At 44.5% G+C, this 19,302-nt stretch overlaps 1 protein-coding gene across 1 annotated transcript in view; it reads left to right on the forward strand.

Annotated features, from left to right (window-relative positions):
* Positions 1-17,400, forward strand: part of LOC101170421 (probable G-protein coupled receptor 22) — a 32,736-nt gene extending 15,336 nt beyond the window's left edge. The window contains exon 2 of the mRNA XM_011474658.3: positions 13,566-17,400. Coding sequence (XP_011472960.1) covers positions 13,688-15,376 — 1,689 coding nt within the window. The 5' untranslated portion in view covers positions 13,566-13,687 and the 3' untranslated portion in view covers positions 15,377-17,400. The remainder of the gene's footprint in view (positions 1-13,565) is intronic.
* The last annotated feature ends 1,902 nt before the right edge of the window (positions 17,401-19,302 follow it).

Consider the following 19,302-nt stretch of genomic DNA (forward strand, 5'->3'; position numbering starts at 1 on the left):
CTGAGGCACCAGTCATAATGAAAACATCTGCCAAACCCAAATAAAATGTCTGGATGACAGTTATTTATTGACTTGTGCACTGAACCAGCCAATTATATTATTTAGCTTTTAACGCATAACTGCAATTTCTGCTGTTCTGACAGGTGAAGAGGGGATCCACAGGGTTACAAAAACAAATGTGAGTCTTATGTTACAGAAAGAAAAATGCTGGTATAGCGGTGCTACCACTTAAAAAACAAAAAATAGTTTTTCAATTTAAAACGTCTGTTTGTTAAGTTAATTTTTTGTTTGCACCTTCCCTGCCTTTGTTCCTCCTTTCTGACCTAATGGTGGCAGGCAGGATGTAATTTACAGTGTCAAGAGTTTGACTTTTTTTGCAGCAATTTTCGGTTGCCACAGCTCACTTAGGAGCGCACCAGTCTGCAATCAAAGACAAACACAGTGTGATTGCAAAGAAACACAATGTAATAACACAACAAACTTGTTAAGAAAGTGTCAAATGCGGAGCAAAAACTTTGGGGCAGCTTTCCTCTTTCTTTGAGATACAGATTATATTTTTTGGGCTGCGAAATAAATCAAACCTAATTATTTATAATTCTCGGTCAAAGGCTCCAACAGCTCTAACACAAAATCTACCACAAGTTCACCACCTTGTCAGAACATTTTTAGTGAGTTCCTCCCTCCATCCTTGTACAATCTACAATACTGCTGCTTTAACTGCTTCTGGTCAGAGTCACAGCTGCTCACATGAAGGGGCATCTATATCCAGTTTTGCTGGAAGCAATCACGCACTCCGCCTCTCATCCTGCACGCCACCACACCCCACTCGTGTGTGGGCCTAGAAAATGATTGGATGGAGTGCTGGGAGCAACTAACAGCTAACAGACTCTCTGTACTCTTTGTTAGCATTGTTTTACTATTTTACAGAAGACTTTTACCATCAAACACTGGGCCTTCGAATGAAACAGACGTACACAAAAGTCAGAAAATGTTTTTGTACTAATGAACTACTGCTGCTCTGCAGCTGTGTCCTTGAACGCGATAGATTTTGGCTAAAACGGCATAATCATAAATAAAAGACCACTGGAAATGCTTTTACAATCAAAATAGGATTAAAGTGGGACTTTAAGATGTGATAAATTAACATTGTTGGTTAAACTGGTGAAAGGATTTTAAAATTATCAGCTCAATTGAATGAAAATGTTTTTAGGGACATGGTTGGGTTTCAACAGACATGATGGTTTGTTCTAAGTCACTGAAATGATCTGAAAGCTCTATCCTGGCATCCCCAATGATGCGATGACCTCATGTCTGATGAAACCAAGCAGTTTATCAGCATCTATCAATTTTTTGTACCTCTTTCTGTCATGATCTTCCTAGCGTGGCGGACCCAGATGCTGGAACCCAGAGAACGAGACAGGTAAGTGGCAGGTAAGAATGATTTTATTTTCTCCAGGGTGGTCAAGTTGGTTGGCGTGGATCCAGAAGCGGTTGTTGCTAGTGGCGAGGCTGGAGGAGCAGCGGCTGGAGGTCAGCGTAGGTTGAGAGGACCGGAGAATTTCCGAGAAGCGAATCAAGAGTCACACTCACGTCACTCGTGGCGAGGGTTTCCTGGAGCAGGAGAACAACGTTAGTTTGGAGCGAGAGCCGAGACTTAGAGCATGACATAACATGACGTGAGACCAGGCTTAGTCACCATAAGGGGTAACGAACTGGCGTTGAATGATGAGAAGGAGTCTCCTTTTGAACTGCAGAGCTGATGAGGTTGAGTGACGACAGCTGGTGGTGATTTGGAGTGGAGAAGCTGGAGGGGAGGGGAGGAGACTGAACCGAGCATCATGACAGTACCCCCCGTCAACGACTGCTTCCAGGCGGTCCAGGACACCGATCCGGGTGGTCGAGATAGAAGTCATCAATGACGGTACGGTCCAGAATGAGGGAGCGGGAGACCCAGGAGCGCTCCTCTGGACCGTAACCCTCCCAATCCACCAAAAACTGATGGCCACGACCCCGGCGTCGGACGTCCAGAACACGACTGACCATGTAGGCGGGGGCGCTGTCGATGAGCCGGGCGGGTGGAGGGAAGGCGGAAGGCGGGCAAAGCGCGCTGTCCAGAACTGGCTTGATCTGTGAGATGTGGAATGAAGGGTGGACCTTGAGGGCAGCCGGGAGCCGGAGACAGACACAGGTGGGGTTAATGATTTATCAATGGTGTATGTACCAATGTAACGGGGAGCGAGTTTTCGAGAAGTTGCCGGAATAGGGAATATTCCGTGAGGACAACCAAACCCTCTGACCTGGTTGATAGGTGGTAGCGAAGCCTTGGTTTGCTGCCAAATGTCCTGGCACCTCCGGAGATGGTCCTGCATGGAGGGCACAGCCAGATCCAGTTCTTGGGATGGAAACAAGGGTGGTGGGTACCCAAGGGCAGCCTCGAACGGAGATAAACCTGTGGCAGATGGGGGATGTTATGTGCAGATTCAGCTCACACCAGATATATATATTTTTGATGACATTTTTTCCAAGCTGATATGATCAAACAGCAGATTTCTGTATTGACTTATATTTATATTTTTCTTGTTTTTCCAATTTAATAAAATAGTTTTTTTAGCAACCAGATATTTGGATCAGTCCGTTGAATTACGATCAGCCAGGCAACGAAGAGAGGTCTCCAGCTCTTGATTGGCCCTCTCTGCCTGCCCGTTGGATTGCGGGTGGTACCCAGATGTGAGGCTGACCGTGGCACCCAGGGCGGAACAGAAGGCCTTCCATACTTGTGACACGAACTGAGGGCCCCGGTCAAAAACGATGTCGGAAGGGATCCCATGATGGCAGAAGACAAACTGGACCAGGACCTCAGCGGTTTCAGAGGCGGAGGGAAGCTGAGGCAGGGGGATGAAGTGTACAAACTTAGTGAAGCGATTGATGACGCTGAGTATGACTGAATTACCCTGGGAGAGAGGAAGTCCGGTGACGAAGTCGACGGCAATGTGTGACCAAGGACGGCTAGGAGTGGACAATGGATGGAGCAGACCAGAGGGCGGAGAATTGGAGGACTTGGAGCGAGCGCAGGTGGAACAGGCAGCTACATACTCCGTTACGTCCTTGCCCATGGAGGGCCAGAAAAAGCGCCGGCAGAGGAAGTTAAGGGTTCTAGCCACTCCTCCATGGCAGGCGATACGTGATGCGTGGGCACAGGTTATGGCTTCGGACCTAAGGGATGCAGGCACATACAGGGTACCAGCGGAAGGATTAGGATGGTTGGGTTCCTCACTTTGGGCCTGTATGACCTTGGTTTCAATGTCCCAAGTTAGGTTACCGATGATGCAGGTGTCTGGGATGATGTTGGTATTGGCGGCGTCTTGATCGTCAGTGGAGGAGTACATCCTGGAGAGAGCGTCCGGCTTGACGTTGCGACTACCTGGTCTGTATGTTATGATAAAGTTAAATCGGTCGAAGAACAGACACCAACGAGCCTGGCGAGAATTTAGTCTCTTGGCTGAACGTAAGTATGCGAGATAATTGCGCTCAGCAGGAGTGAGTTTTTTCGAAAAGAAAGCACAAGGTTTAAGTTTTCCAGTTTTATCCTCGCGCTGCGAGAGGACGGCCCCAACGCCGGAATCCAAAGCTTCCACTTCGACCACGAACTGCCTGGCGGGATCGGGTTGTATGAGGATGGGAGCCGATATAAACAGTTTCTTAAGGGTGTCAAAAGCGTTCTGAGCAGCGTCATTCCATAGGTAGGACCTGGTAGTGGATGTGAGTTGGGTGAGCGGAGTGGCAATGGCACTATAGTTTCTGATAAACCTCCGATAAAAATTAGCGAACCCAAGAAACTGCTGGAGCTTTTTACATGTGGTGGGAGGCTCCCACGAAGACACGGCCTTGATCTTAGCGGGATCGGGATGAATACAGCCTGCCTCGAAAATATACCCGAGAAAAGGGATTACGGAGGTGTGAAATTGGCATTTCTCGGCCTTGACAAATAACTGATTTTCGGATAGTCTCTGAAGTACCTGACAGACCTGTTCCTGGTGTTGAACCGGATCTTTGGAGTAAATAACGATGTCGACGAGATAAACGAACACAAAGCGGTTAATGAAATCCCGGAGTACGTCATTTATGAGACGCTGAAAAACTGCTGGGGCGTTGGTTAGCCCAAAGTGCATGACAAGGTACTAGTAGTGACCTAAGGGGGTGTTGAAAGCGGTTTTCCATTCATCTCTTTCCTTCACCCTGACGAAATGATAAGCATTACGTAAATCGGGCTTGGAGAAAATACGGGCTTCTTGAATGGAATTGAATACAGAAGAGATTAGAGGAAGGGAGTACTGGTCCTTGATGGTGATTTGGTTAAGTTCGCGGTAGTCGATACAGAGACGTAGAGTTTTATCTTTCTTTTGCAGGAAAAAGAAACCGGCCCCGACGGGGGAAGATGAAGGCCGAATGTGTCCCGAAGAAAGTGCCTCATGGAAGTAACTCTCCATAGCTGCTTTCTCAGGACCAGAGAGGTTAAACAGTCTACCCTTGGGGAGCGAAGCACCCTCCAACAGATTGATGGAGCAGTCATACGGGCTGTGATGTGGCAGAGAGCTAGCTTTAGCTTTACTAAAGACCGTACGTAAGTCATGGTAGCATTCAGGCACGTTGGATAAGTCAATCTCCTCAGGTTCGATAACAGAGAGGTTACTAACGGTGTGCACGGCGGACTGAAGACAGCGAAACAGTAATCACTCCAATTAGAGAGACTGAGGCGACTCCAATCGAATTGGGGGTTGTGATGTTGGAGCCAGGAAAACCCCAACATGACGGGATTTTGTGGGGAGTGGGTAACAAAAAACCGGATGTGTTCTCTATGATTACCCGAAGTAATAAGCAGGACGGGTTCGGTGCAGTGCGTGATGACGGACAGATGTTGACCTCCCAAACCGGCAGCTGTAACTGGGGCCTGAAGTCTTTCTGTGGGTAAAGACAAACGAGATACTATGCTGTGATCAATAAGACTGTGCTCTGCTCCTGAGTCGATTAAGGCCTGCAGCTCCATAATTTCAGAAACGTGAACTATTTTGACAGGAACGTAGAGGAAAACTTTGGTAGCAGGAAGAACATCACCCACTCGCGGCCTGTCTCCTAGCAGGGGGGCTCTGGAGCTTAACCGCACATTGTATTGGTTAACCTGGTGTGCGGTTTTGCCACAATAGAAACACGCACCTTCCACCCGGCGTCTCTGTCGTTCCTCCGGGGTGAGCTTGGAGTGTCCAATCTGCATTGGTTTATCCATTTGACTGTGATGAGCTGGGACCAGGAGAGGAGTGCTGTGCAGCATCTTGCGTAGACCTAACGGGACTTTTGCGGGATTGGAACGGTCTTTCACGTTGCCGTTCATTCAGACGGGTGTCGGAACGGAGGTCGGCCGTGATGAGCTCCTCAAACGTGTTGGTCTCAGGTTGAGTACACAGATGGTCTTTAATGTTCTCGTTAAGGGACTGGTAGAACACCCCTTGAAGTGCAGGGTCTGACCACCCAGCTTCCACCACCAGAATCCTGAAATCAATGACACGGTCACGAACCATGCGTTGTTTAAAAGCTATGAGCTTACGTGTGGCTTCCTCTTGCTTTATGGGTTGGTCAAAGGCCAGCTGGAATTCCCCAATGAAATGTTCAAAGGTGAGATGGGAGATGGTGTTGACCGCCAGAAAAGCCTGAGCCCACTGTAAAGCCTTGTTGCGAAGAGAATTAATTATAAGCGTTAATTTGCTATGGTCAGAATGATAGTACCTTGGGGCTTGTTGGAAAAGAAGATGGCACTGGAGTAGAAAACTGCCGCAGGCTTCCACGTCGCCGAAGAACGGCTCTGGCTGTAGGCAGAAGTTTTCCGGGGATGAGGCGGAAGCGGAAGTGACGATGTTGCTAGAGGCAGGAAGTGTTGCCGTGGTAGCCGGGGAAGCTATCTGTCCTGTAGCGTCAATTAAGGTTTGCGTTAGTCCATCTAGCCGTCGAAAAAGCTCCTCCTGGGCGGAAGCGATTTGGGATAGTGCGCCAGCTTGACGGCCCAGGGCGATGCCTTGAAGGCTTACGGCGTAGCGGAGCTTCTCTGGGTCAGCTGGGTCCGGGGTTTGGCCAGTTCGTTTTGTCATGATCTTCCTAGCGTGGCGGACCCAGATGCTGGAACTCAGAGAACGAGACAGGTAAGTGGCAGGTAAGAATGATTTTATTTTCTCCGGGATGGTCAAGTTGGTTGGCGTGGATCCAGATGCGGTTGTGGCTAGTGGCGAGGCTGGAGGTGCAAACGCGGTCAGCGTAGGTCGAGAGGACCGGAGAATTTCCGAGAAGCGAATCAACTGACGTCACTCGTGGCGAGGGTTTCCTGGAGCAGGAGAACAACGTTAGTTTGGAGCGAGAGCCGAGACTTAGAGCATGACATAACATGACGTGAGACCAGGCTTAGTCGCCATAAGGGGTAACGAACTGGCGTTGAATGATGAGAAGGAGTCTCTTTTTGAACTGCAGAGCTGATGAGGATGAGTGACGACAGCTGGTGGTGATTTGGAGTGGAGAAGCTGGAGGGGAGGGGAGAAGACTGAACCGAGCACCCTGACACTTTCATCTTTATCGTGGTTATAGGGGTCTGCTGGAGCCCATCCTAGTTGTCTTCAGCTGAAGATAGTGTCCAAGGACACATTTACAGGTTTGAGTCACACCAGGGTTTGTTTCCTTGGGTGGTCCGCTGTGTTTTTCCAAGTGGGAAATCTCAACCAAACTGGTTTAAACAAATTTCTATTAGGAAGTGAGGGTACTGGCTCACCTGAGAGAGGAAGTGAATCAAAGGAGAGGTTAACTTAACCCTTTTGCATAAATAACATACGCTCTTTGACATATTGTAACTCAACAGCTGCAGTTACATTTGCAAAGTGTTTTTAATCTGAGATCGGATTAAAATTAAATTGTGTATATGGGCCCAAAAAATGTATCCAATTATTACAAACATTTACACATGTTCAAAATAATCCATAACGGAAGAAGAAATAGCAGAGTTCTGTTATAAAAAAAACATGGCTGCTGCTTGCATGTAGCAAGATGATCTTCGGAGTGTGCTTTTATTATTATTAGTATATATTTTTTAAAGTCACTATTCGCGCATAATTTTCTAAATGTGTGGCCAGTACTGAACTCTTTTCTTGGCTGCATGGACCTGGAGGAAGGGTTATTTTTGACGCGCTTAAAATATGTGTGAATAGGATCAGCCTTGACAGTGTTCCCCCGCTTATTTCGGCTTTACACATTTGCAGTTTCACGTGTTTGCAGATTTCTTTTTTTGTCACATGAGTCCTCCGGTTTATCACAAAATCTCAGACAAATGACGCATGTTTTGCATCCCAGGGAGGTGCCGCTCGAATTTCTGAGGAGGGGAGCAGAGATGAAGAGCACACCGGCCTGTCAGCTTCCCTGCCGGCTACTAAAGTATATTTCACAGCGAGCAACAGCTGGTCCCACTGGTTCATGAACTGCTAGAGTTCGTCCCCCTGCATGGAGAAATTGCATCAGCTGACTCAGAAGTGGTCGGAAAATATCCTGATGCACTGAGGAAGATAAGAATAATGATCATGACTGTTGAATAAAACTGGCCTTCTCTTGAAGAAGCGATGCTCAAAACACACTGCTGCATGAATGACGTGCCATGCCCAACGCTCACATCGAATCGCAGGACCTCTCACACTTAACTGATGAAGGAGTAAGGACAGGCTCCGGGTATTAAGGCACAGAGAGATAGAGTGACACTCCTAATGTGGGTTATAAAGTACGCTACAGTACAGTCTATTTCTCTGGAAAAAAAACTCTAAATGTTGAGCAATATTACAATGTTGTTTAATAAATGTTTCACAAAGCATCGAAAATGTTTCCGAAGGATTTTTTTTTTGTCAGGGTTTGAATAAGATGGACCCAAAAGCAGACAGGGATTAGGTTAGAAGTAGTGCAGTTCATTAAAAGTAGAAAATGTGGATGGAAGATCCGGTGAAGAGGCAACTGGAAGATGGGCAGTAGGTCCAGAGTAGTTCTTTCATGGGATAGAGGGGATGAATCCAGAAGGAACTGACCTGGCTTGGCTTGGCTTGATGAGACTTGAGTAGATTTGGCCTGACTCCAGGTGACTTGGCTTAATGCGGCTTGGATGGGGTTTGGCTTGATGTGGCTCGCTGAGGCTTGGCTTACTGGAGCTTGAAGTGGCTTGGCTCGGCTTTGCTTGGTTTCAACCAGCAGAGATCAGTGTAATCTTCCATTGAGAAGCAGACTGATGGACGGATGGATAAAGGCTGTCTGATTAGATGGAGAACAGGTGCGTGGGACCCGATCCTCAGGCAGGTGTGTGAGGGTGACCCCAACAGTGAAGGACATTTTTTCACCGGAGGGATGGGAGTGGGGACGGTTCTCCGTATTTGCGGGTGTCTTTGGTCCTGACCCCGAAAATACGGGGGGAATTTGGATTTTTTACTGGATACGACTGGTAACACAGATTCACATGATTGTTAGCACACTCTTCAAGGGACTGCTCGGAGTCACATTTTCTGGCGCAGAACAGCCGGCCAGACTTCGACATCCTAAGCCTCCTCCGGAGCGAACACTGTGACAAAGCCCCCCCCCCCCCCCCCCCCCCCTGCTTGCAGACACGAAGCTGCGCAGTCAGTCCAGCTGCTCTGCTCAGAGACACGGTTCATTTTCACAGAGCACCCGGCCGGACCTGCTTGCGCTCTGAAGACTCCTCCAAAGCACATAACGTCTACGCATGACATAAAAACCAGCGCAGTAATGACCCACAATCTAAATAAATTGTTTACATGCATCGGATTAACAATCTGCATAACCCACCCATCTCGATCAGAAGGTACATTTTGTTTCAAATGAGTCTGATTGGGTCACAGTATTCAGAATGATGCGTTTACATGACACATTTTTAGTCTGATCAGGCTTTTGTCCCGATTACTTTTGTCCATCTAAACGCAACTAGTGACTGTTAATGTGATTAACCCTAGTGCTATCTTAGATGACCCCCCCCTTCCATTGACGTGTTCTCCCTACCATGACAAAGGTGGATAAAGGTGGAAAGATGTCATGTAATCCATGGACACCAGTGAAGATCACAAATCATTGAAGAAAAAAGGTTCAGCGCACTGTCTAGTGGGTCTAGATGACCCAACTCCCAATGGTAAAGTGCCTAGGAAAGCACAAGGGTTAACGTGAATCAGCCGATTCTGGCAAGAAGAAAAGTGGCTTTTCATATCCGCTTTGCACAGATATATACAATGCTTTACAAAGTGTTGTATATCAGTGCAAGGCTGCTTTTCTCCGTTTCAGATTTTGCTGGAATTACATTAATTGTGTAAACTAGTTATGATAGTCAAAAGAATGTCAAAGGGTTATTAAAGGGTTAATACTGTGTATTAAGAGTTATAAAAAAACAGAACATGAAACTGGAGCAAAAAGGTGGAACATGTCTCGCAGGGAAAATGAATTGTACTGAGGATGTTCAGAGACTTACCGTTAAATGATAATTAGCCAATTGCTTATTTATATTTTCATGTTTTTAGTTTTGCAATACAGTCGTTCCTTGTTTATCGGGGGGATTAAATTCTAATAGATGAAATCCACTAAGTGGGATTACAGTTGTTTGAAGGCTGTAAAACTCCCAATTACACACTTTCTTCACTTTTTGCAAACAGAAATGAATATTTTCACACTTTTCTCTCATGTTTAAAGTCTAAAAGTTCAAACCTTCATAGAAAAATAAATCCAGTGTTATAGAAGGAAAACAAGGATCTGGTTGCGTTTGCAGATTAATATGACTTTGGCAAATTGAATGCATTTTCTAGAGGAGACACAGGAGAGAGGAGATTGATTGACAGGGTCAATAGCCAATCAAGACACAGAACACAGTGCTGTAAACGAAAATAACTATAAAAAAGGAAAAGTATGCAAAATTGCGCTGAAAAAAATCCACAAAAGCGAGAGTGCAAAAACCACGGTACAGCAAGGGACCACAAATGATCAGTGCTTGAAACAAATTTTTCATGCAGTTAGATCCACTTCAATCTTTGCTTCACTTCTGTGAATGGATGCAAAACAAATAAAAAAACAGACAAAGGTATGACATTAGCATTCTTTGCCCAATTTGAACCAAGTATGTGTGACTATTCTTGCGTGAAAGCAGCCAAAGTCTAGGTCAGTAATCCCTTGGTTTTTTCATCTCTCCTGCAAAAGATTAATCTGTTTTTACCTTGTCAAGCAACTGACAGTAGGCAGTCCTTTAATCCAGGCCTTTATCAGCCACAGTGCCCCAAACACCACAAAGCTGCTGAACATTAAAGTCCTATTGATTGGTGTGTTTCTTCTGTGACTCTCCAACATTAAATTTGCCAGTTTTTGCTCCATGATCCTCTTTAACATCAGACTATTGACATGAAAGTCCAAGTCCCATTAATACTTCATAAAGTTTTTTTTCTCTGTCAGGACATTAGCGATTCGTTTTTTCACGAAATATGCTGAACAGTAGAGATGAAATTTATGAATTATTTTATTGGAGCAATCGTTAGCAAAAAAGTGAACAAATGAACTCGGAACAATTTTTGCACAGCTCTGAGTAAGAGAGGAAGGCAGTGTGTTTACGTGCTCCTTCTCCTCAGGCTCGTTCAATTGGACGATCGATGATGCTTTAAATCAATGTTCCAGCACCACTGCAAACCCCATGAAACCCATTAGTGAATTAAGACGGGCCAGTGTTCCACGCCGACTTCTGCTCTGCCTGTAGGTCCTTTCTACATGATATATTGCAAGAGAAACTGTGATATAAAAGAAAATGAACAGAGCAAGCAGGAAGGTGTGAAAGGATTGGGTCAAGTTAAGGCCTGTTGTTATTTTATGGAGACTTTAAGTGAGCAGTTTTATTTGCTACTTGTATCTACGCCTGAATTTGAATTGCTTTTCCACCCATTGGGCTTCTCCCAATCCCTACATTTATCCCTCCAAGTGTCTTCAAGTTTGGACGTTACTATCGCTCGAGGAAGTCATCAATACTCACCAGTCATCTCCGTTAGCACGTAGCAGCCAGCGCTTGAAAATTACATAACAACATTGGTATAATAACTTTAAAAAGTCACGCAAAAGCAAAAACTAATGAAAGTTTTACATTGATCAATGAAATACTTGCATATAAAAGTAAACGTCAGTGCTTCAGAGACCACACACATGAAGACACGCATTTATCCTCCACAGTGCGACACGGCTCATCCTACCAGCGGCGGGATTGTCAGCCCCAAGTCCCTACGACTCCTCTTTGAATAAAACTTTTGGACGCCACTACAGCTCCAAATGCCCCTTCAACTGGAGCAACAGGGAGGAGCCAGAGGGGGTGGGAAGCAATTCGGATTTGACCTAGAAGATGTTTTCTAAAGACTTCTTATATAAAGACTTTTGGTATTAAATTCTACACCAACAAACAGCATGTCCCAAACAGTAAAACAGACCTGAAGCAGAGCAGGACGAGTTGTTTAGGACATAGTAGATAGAAAGAGGAGTGGGCAAAGGAATTTTCTTTTATTGCTTTGTGTATGTGGTGTTTTCTGTAAACAGTTGATAAGCTTGTCTTCATTATGTCTTTTTTGAGAAAATTTGTAGCTTCTGGTATCTATTTTTCTACTCTCTGTGCTGAAATGACCAGCATTTTATCTGCATCCAATAATCCAGACCTACAGTTTTATTTATTATCTGGTTCTGAAGGAAGTTTTATTTTTTTTAAACTACTGGATTCTCTCCACCACATCCAAGTCATTCTTGTCACATGTCAAGTCACTTGGTTACGTGTCAAAAATCCATCCTCTACTTTTTTTAAAGTGCCTGCATTAAATTGAAAGTAGCAAAGTTTAAAAAAAAACATATTTGAAAAGTTTATGTTAGCAGAAGAGACCCAGAGTGCAAAAAGAAGAAGAACCTCAGATTAAAAAAAAAGAAAGCTGCATTTAAAAGACAAAAACTAGGAGTGTTTACTCCAATTATGGATTTGTTTTTACAGTTGTTTCCCCCACACCATAATAATAATGCGTAATATTCACCAACTTGCTGTCTAATGTTCCGAGGGTGCTTCTAATAAAGCTGCTTAACAGTGCATTAATGGATACCATTATATTAAGGAAGTACCAGTTTGAGTGACCTTTTTTTTCCATTTATCCGTCGCACCTTAAAAGTCGTATGAGGTTAAAGTTGGTTTCTGAATTTTTAGCTTCCACTTTGTCAATTATGGGTTAAAGGGCTTATTCCATGCTTTTTTTTTAGCCTTTTATAGTATTAATACAGTATCGTAGTAATAATATCCATATATATGCTTAAATATTACCTTTGACACAAAACAATGTTTTTTTTTTAAATATTATTTATTTTTGTGAACTCTTTTCCTACCCAAAAGTAAGACAACTCCATCTCTGAGGCTCCGCCTTTCACTCCGTGTGGGTGCCGCCCATTTCATGACGTCAACCAGGAGCCGACCTCGGCAGCGTATTTGCGTTTCACCCATGAAAGCAAAAAACATCCACACTTTTGCAAAGATGGATGAGCATGTTGTTCATATAAAATGAAAGCCTTTAGCTGATTACCACTAAATCTGTGGTGAAAGAGGGTGTGTGTGTTAGCCTGGGGGCAGTGCAGACACTTCCTGGAAGGGGCGGTTCCTCACTGGTCTATGTCAGCTCATGAGAACCTGTTCATTTTTGGGAGGGGCTGGTGCTCAGAGAGCAGGTTTAAGAGGAATACTCAGAAATGCGTGAATGGATCAAAATACCGCTTTGGGGTTATTTATAGTGAGAAAGAAACATTACAGTACACTTAAAAGCTCAAAGAATTGATTTAGCATGGAATAGGTACTTTAAAGGAAAACTGTAATTTAGTGTACACATAAAGTTTTAGCATAAAGCAACTTCAGATATTTTTCAGAGGCTGACGATAAACTTTACCCTCGAAATTGAGTGGAAACTGGAAACAAACAAACAAAAAAGAAATTAGACACCCACTTTAGCTGTGTACAGGCTGGTCCGTGAAAATATTGTCTGACAGTAAACGTGGCCAGAAAAAGGATGAAGGCCATGTTGTACAGCACCTTAGCTTTGAGCAAAAACTTTAAAATCCACCTTTTTATTTGTATTTGCTTTTGCTGAACTGATGGGTCTGGGATTCTTGCAAACTCAGCTTAAGCGATCACACTTGTAAGCTTCCCTCAGGAGATCTGCTGCTCCAGATCCTCTCAGAGCTATTACCACCGTCTCTGTGTCTGAGTGCTGAGCCTAGTGAGACATCACAGGTCATGACAGCAGCTTGAACTGCACACCATGACTCCAAACAAGTGCCAAAATCACTTTTACCTTCTGTGTCAACTTGTGAAAACTGATGTGCTTGACTTGTACCAGTAGTAGTATTTTTAAAAATGTGAGGCAACTGACTGTTACTGTATCATTCTCTGTCCTTTTACTGTTATTTTTTCTCACCACCCTTTTATGGGCTTCTGTGTGTTGTTTTTTTATTCACAGACACAACCACAGAGCTGGCCCTCGTCATCACCATCACTTGTGACCCAGAGGAAAAGGAAACAAAGACCATGGTCTGGTGTGGAGGCGGCTGTTGCTATGTGTAAAGATTTGCTGTGGCGTCAATGGAGACTGAAGGGTATCGTGACCTCCTAGAGACCAGCGATGGTCAGGGGGTGGGCCTGCTGGATGGAGGGAGCGAGGTGGGTGTGGAGGAAGGGTGGAGTGAGCCGTACCCTCTCAGCTTCCAGGTTTCGTTGACCACTGTGCTGATGCTTGAACTTGTGTTGGGCTTCAGCAGCAACCTGACCGTGCTCGTGCTCTACTGTGCTCAATCAAACCTGGTGGATTCAGTCAGCAACCTGGTGACAGTCAACCTCCATGTGCTTGACATTCTGGTCTGCTTGCTGTGTCTACCGTTAACGGTGGCTGTCATCCTGCTGCCTGCTAATGAAAATGGAGTTGGTAGCTTGGCCACACTTTGCTGCTTTCATGAGGCCTGCGTCACATTCACCAGTGTGGCCACAGCCGTCAACGTGCTGGTCATCAGCTTGGACCGATACGACATCTCGGTGCGTCCGGCCAGTCGTCTGCTGACCCCAAGGCGTGCCGCACTTCTCCTGGCAGCAGTGTGGGCCGTATCTCTGGCGGTCTTCTTCCTGCCCTTCCTTGAAGGCGACTTTTTCTCTTCAGCCACTGAAGAGGATGAGGACGAAGAGCTGGAAAGGCACAGCAATGACTCAGAGCTCACCACCGGACTGACTCCCATTTATTCATCCTTCCCTCCTTCCGTTTCACCGTCTACTCAACCACCCTCCCTTTCGCACCATCTGCCTCCAGTATGGCAGAACAGGACTTTGCTGTGTGTTGGAGGGCAGGGGTATTACACAGGCCTGGCCATGTATTATCACTTGTTACTCCAAGTGCCCTGCTTCTTCATTGCCGTGGCAGTGATGCTTTTCACCTACTCCAGGATCTTACAGGCGCTCAACATCCGTATCGGCTCCCACATGATGAGGAGTACACGTGCAAAGGACTCCACCTGCAGGATACGCTGCAGGAGGCGGAAAAGGAAGGACTTGAGCCTGCCAACGGAAGCAGCGTCCTCCAACCAGAACCCAAACCAGAACCAGACTCCTCTAATTCCTTCCGCGACTCCGACACCAACATCTCCTCCACCGCTCTCCTCTATCCCTCCAGGAATTTCTGACAGTGGGGCAACAGTGACTACCGTCAGTACTGCTGCAACAACCCCCATTGCAACTACACCAGCAACCCCTGCTTCTCCAACCCCAGCTTCAGCTTCAGCTCAGACCCGCGCCTCCACCCCTCTGCCTGCATCCTCCATGGGTGTGCAGGCCTCCGTTTCTGCAATAATAGCTCTGAGGCGGGCGGTGCGCAGGCACAGGGACCGAAGAGAGCGTCAGCGCCGAGTTCTAAAAATGTCCCTGATCATCATATCTACCTTCTTGGGCTGCTGGGCTCCTCTGTCTGCAGTCAACGTTTTGATCCTGTGCATGGGCCCCAGCGACAGTCTGGTGAGGCTTCGCCTGTGCTTCTTAGCAATGGCCTATGGAACGACCATTTTCCATCCTCTACTCTATGCTTTTACCAGGCAGAAACTGAGGCGTGCTCTGAAAACACGTGTCAAAAAAAGAGTTGTGTCGCTGTTGCAGGTAGACCCAGCTCCCAGCGGGGGGACCATTATTCATAACTCTTGGGTGGAGGGCGGTGGCCAGAGAAAGGGTCGCAAGTCACGGGTAGAAGCCAGTGACGGCACTGATCGGTGCCTCACGGATACAGTGAGGGAATAAGGCTTGAAAGTTTGAGTTTTAGTTTGAAGAGCTGCATTTGTCTCTCCAAACTGACAGAGATGGATACGGGTGCGTGTGCACGCGCGCATGTGTGTGCTGGGATAAATAAGTGTGTGTTGTTGAAAAAAACGAGAGGCGGTTAGTTTACAACGGTCAAGACAAATCTCACGGCCTCTGGCTCCCAGCAGAACGGACAACAGGTGAGCTTTAAGCTTCTATCTAAACCTGTTTCTCCCCTTCTTACATACTGTAGGCTGGTCCACCTCTGACTGCCAATGTGTCTCCATGGCAACACATGCCACAGGTTATGAAAAGCTAGCCATGACCACTGAAAATACTAGTGTGCATCCCACATGTAGCATAACGGGATAGATAGTCGCAGACACATACATACGATACGGCTCCTGCGTGCACTTTTAACTTGCATGTGCATGCACATGTGCACAATTGCACGCATACACAATCACTCGATACACATGTTTCATGTATAGCTACTGTCTATGAAAGCACACCAATATCTACCTGCACATATATTCTCAGTGAAGAAAAAAAACTAAAGAAATTAAAAAGTTTTCTTTCTTTCCCCAATTTTCCATGCCTTAATTGAGTTATTAGTATCTTCTCATGGTGCTGAATGTCAGGATGTATGTTTACAACATTTACACAGAGTGAAACTAATTGCACTTACTGTAAACGGTATGACAGTGGTGGATGATTGCAAACATTCAAATTTAAAGTTTACAGGTTCACATGAACTCACCAAAAATTAAGAAAGGCGGAAAAAAATGAATCCTCTTTAATTTGAACTTCTACTTAGCATCATCTTTATTTTTTGGGAGGAGAATCCATGCAGGGTCCTGCGAAAACTCTTTTTTTTGTTGTTGCTTTTGTTGACCTCAGTAGTCCTGTTGTTGAGGAACATGTGATTGTGTTTGTGTGTTTGCACACAAGTGTGCAGAAAATGTTAAACTATCTAGGAAAAATTGTGTGTCTAGGAAAATGTGCAATAAATCATTAGCAAAGCATTGTTCCCTAAGATGTGAAGAAAGAGAATGTGAGCTGGATTTCTGTGTGTTGTACGATTTCCATGACAAGAAGGGCGAGAGTCCAGCTTCTGAGGAAGACTTGTGGACAGAGGAAGGATGGAGCAGAAGTACCCAGCATTTGTATTTATGTGTATATCATGGGGCCACCGTAATCCAACATCACTGCAGCTTTAATGAGGAAATTAAAGGGCAATATTTGAGAAAAAGTTTATTAAAACTGTCTATGAAGCCACTGCAGGTTATCTAGCTTCAGAGACTTGGTGAATTTTAACATGAATAAAAAACTATTGACATGTTGCATCTTCTGTTGTAAGCTGGGCGGCTGGCAGTCTTTTCAGACACGGCCTGCCTCTGGACTAAGACTCGGACATGTTCCACCTTATCAAAGACTTTCTTTTTTCCTCAGGGCTTCATGTCATTTCTAAACTTGCTGAAAGCAAAAAAAACAACAGAAAATACATCAATCTGAATCAAGAAGCCAGCCCTCAATCAGCCGTTGTGTTATGGGGTTTAGAGTAAACTGCTGTTTATGTCACCGAGTAGATCCAGACACTTTGTAACTTTGTATGGACGCAATACTCTGAAAGCCCCTTGGGCTTTGGGCTAGAACTTCTTTCCCTCTCACCCCTTTTACACTATTTGTGAGACAGAGAGATGAGAATAATTCTAATGTGTTCATGTACATTTTTCAGGGATTGTAAATGTTGTAATTACGTGACTGGGTTTAGGGTTTTTGTCAGAAACCTTTTTGTTTTGGCCACAATCATCTGCCGGAGGGACAGAAAATTACAGAAGAGAGACAGTGTAAAGAAGAGATACATATATGTGTTTTAAAGTGTGTTAATGCTCTATCTGTGTACACTGTACCTTACATTTATGACCATGTGAATATCAAAATATTAGTATTGTACAAGATTTATAATATGTGTTATTGTATAGAAGAGAACAGAGTCTGTATTAAAATATCTCAGTTCACTGTGTCAGTTCATACACTTTAAATAGAAGAAAATGGTTTTTAATCGATCAAAAGATGCCTTGAATGTATCTAAAATACTTGTTTCCTACAAGTTTTCAGTTTTTTATTTCATGTAGGTCCAACATTTTTTATTTTTTATTTTATGGACCGCATACACTCCTGATCAAAATCTGAAGATCTGTTTAAAAAGTTCAGGAATTTGCATTTTACACGGCTGGATTCAAACAAAGTTCTAAGTAGAGCTTCAAAATGTAAAATTAATAAACGGGAACCGGTGGCCAAAAATTGTGAGCGGACGATTTAATAAAAGCAACAATTTCACTGAAATGGTCTGTTTATCAGCTGATCAAAGGCTAAAGACAAAAAAAAATCTCTGTTACGTCCCTAAAACTGAAACTAAAGGGTCCAAACAAAACACTCCACCATTCTTGTGCTGCCATCCGTGATGTGAGTGTTTGTGCTATCTTAGATGACCCCCCCTTACTTTGACGTGTTCTCCCTACCATGACAAAGGTGGATAAAGGTGGAAAGATTTCATGTAATCCATGGACACCAGTGAAGATCACAAATCATTGAAGAAAAAAGGTTCAGAGCACTGTCTAGTGGGTCTAGATGACCCAACTCCCAACGTTAAAGTGCCTAGGATAGCACAAGGGTTACAGTCCCAATACGCTCATCTTTTGATCTTCCGGCTCAGTGCTGGTATCATTTTTTTAGGGTCTGCCTCTTGACTTTTTTGTTCCGTAACCATCAGGATCTTTATAAAAATTCTAAAGTGATGTTTTACTGTGATGGCGCGTTGTGAGAGGCACTGCTTATGCAGCTCACCTATCCTACCACATTCAAAGAAATTGAGATTTACTGCCATCAAGAGACACGGACAGGATGATTGCTAATTAGGAAATACCACTGAATGTTGAATCTTTCTGCAAACTCTTGCTTAGAAGGGCTTTGGTTTAAACTTTTGATCAGCTGATGAACAGGCCATTTTCGTTTAAATCTTTATTTTTATTAAAATGCCAAGTAAAAGTATTTCTTCTCTTAGTCCTTTTTTCTTCATTTTGCATTTTGAAGCTCAGTTTACAACACTGTTAAGGTCCAGCTGTGATAAATGCTGATTCTTGCATTTTCCTAACTGGTATTAGGATTTTGATCAGGAGACGGATCTCAATCGTCCGGGTGACGTTGTCTTAAAGTTGCGTTATGGCAACTGGACTTCTTCCTTGAAACGTTTTAACTTCAAGACATGGATCTGATAGTTGAAACTCTTTTCTTTTTTACAGCTGTCCATGGTTGTCGTATGTTTTGTGTTCCATTTTCCCGTTTCTCTGATCCCTAAACTTAGAAACTTTGTCCCAGATATTTTGCTGCCGACTGTAGCAACCCCTCACTTTCTCTCTAGAATGTGACAATTGTTCTCATCAGTGCTCCTAATGAAATTGAAACATGCTAATGAGGTAAACGTGTGTTGGCAGCTCCTGAAGTAAAGGATGCTCTCACATGTTTGTGCTGGAGAGGTGAATGCTGGCTGTGTCTCGCATTCGCCTGGTTGGCCAGAACTGCAGATTTCTTCATCCTGGCATGTTAATCTCATCAGCTCCCTCCCTTTTCTCACACTCCTTTTTCCCCCAGTCGGTTCTCCCTCTCTTTTTTCTTAACTGTTGGTCTGCATCTCTCTCATCTCTTATCCACTCTCAGGCCTTCCAGAACAAAAGCAGTGAACAGCTGCAGTGTCTGAAGGAAGGAAAGTCACCTTGGGGGATGACAGTTGAACAAACCTGTATAAGTGGTACGAAAATTAAAAGAGGAAAGCACAGCTACTGGCAATAAAGAAATATTTGTTACTAATAATAAAAGAGCAGCTCGCCAAAAATTATTTTTCTGCCATAAATTCTCTAATTCCG

The sequence above is a fragment of the Oryzias latipes genome, chromosome 5, assembly GCF_002234675.1.
Source record: "Oryzias latipes chromosome 5, ASM223467v1".
Lineage (NCBI taxonomy): Eukaryota > Metazoa > Chordata > Actinopteri > Beloniformes > Adrianichthyidae > Oryzias > Oryzias latipes.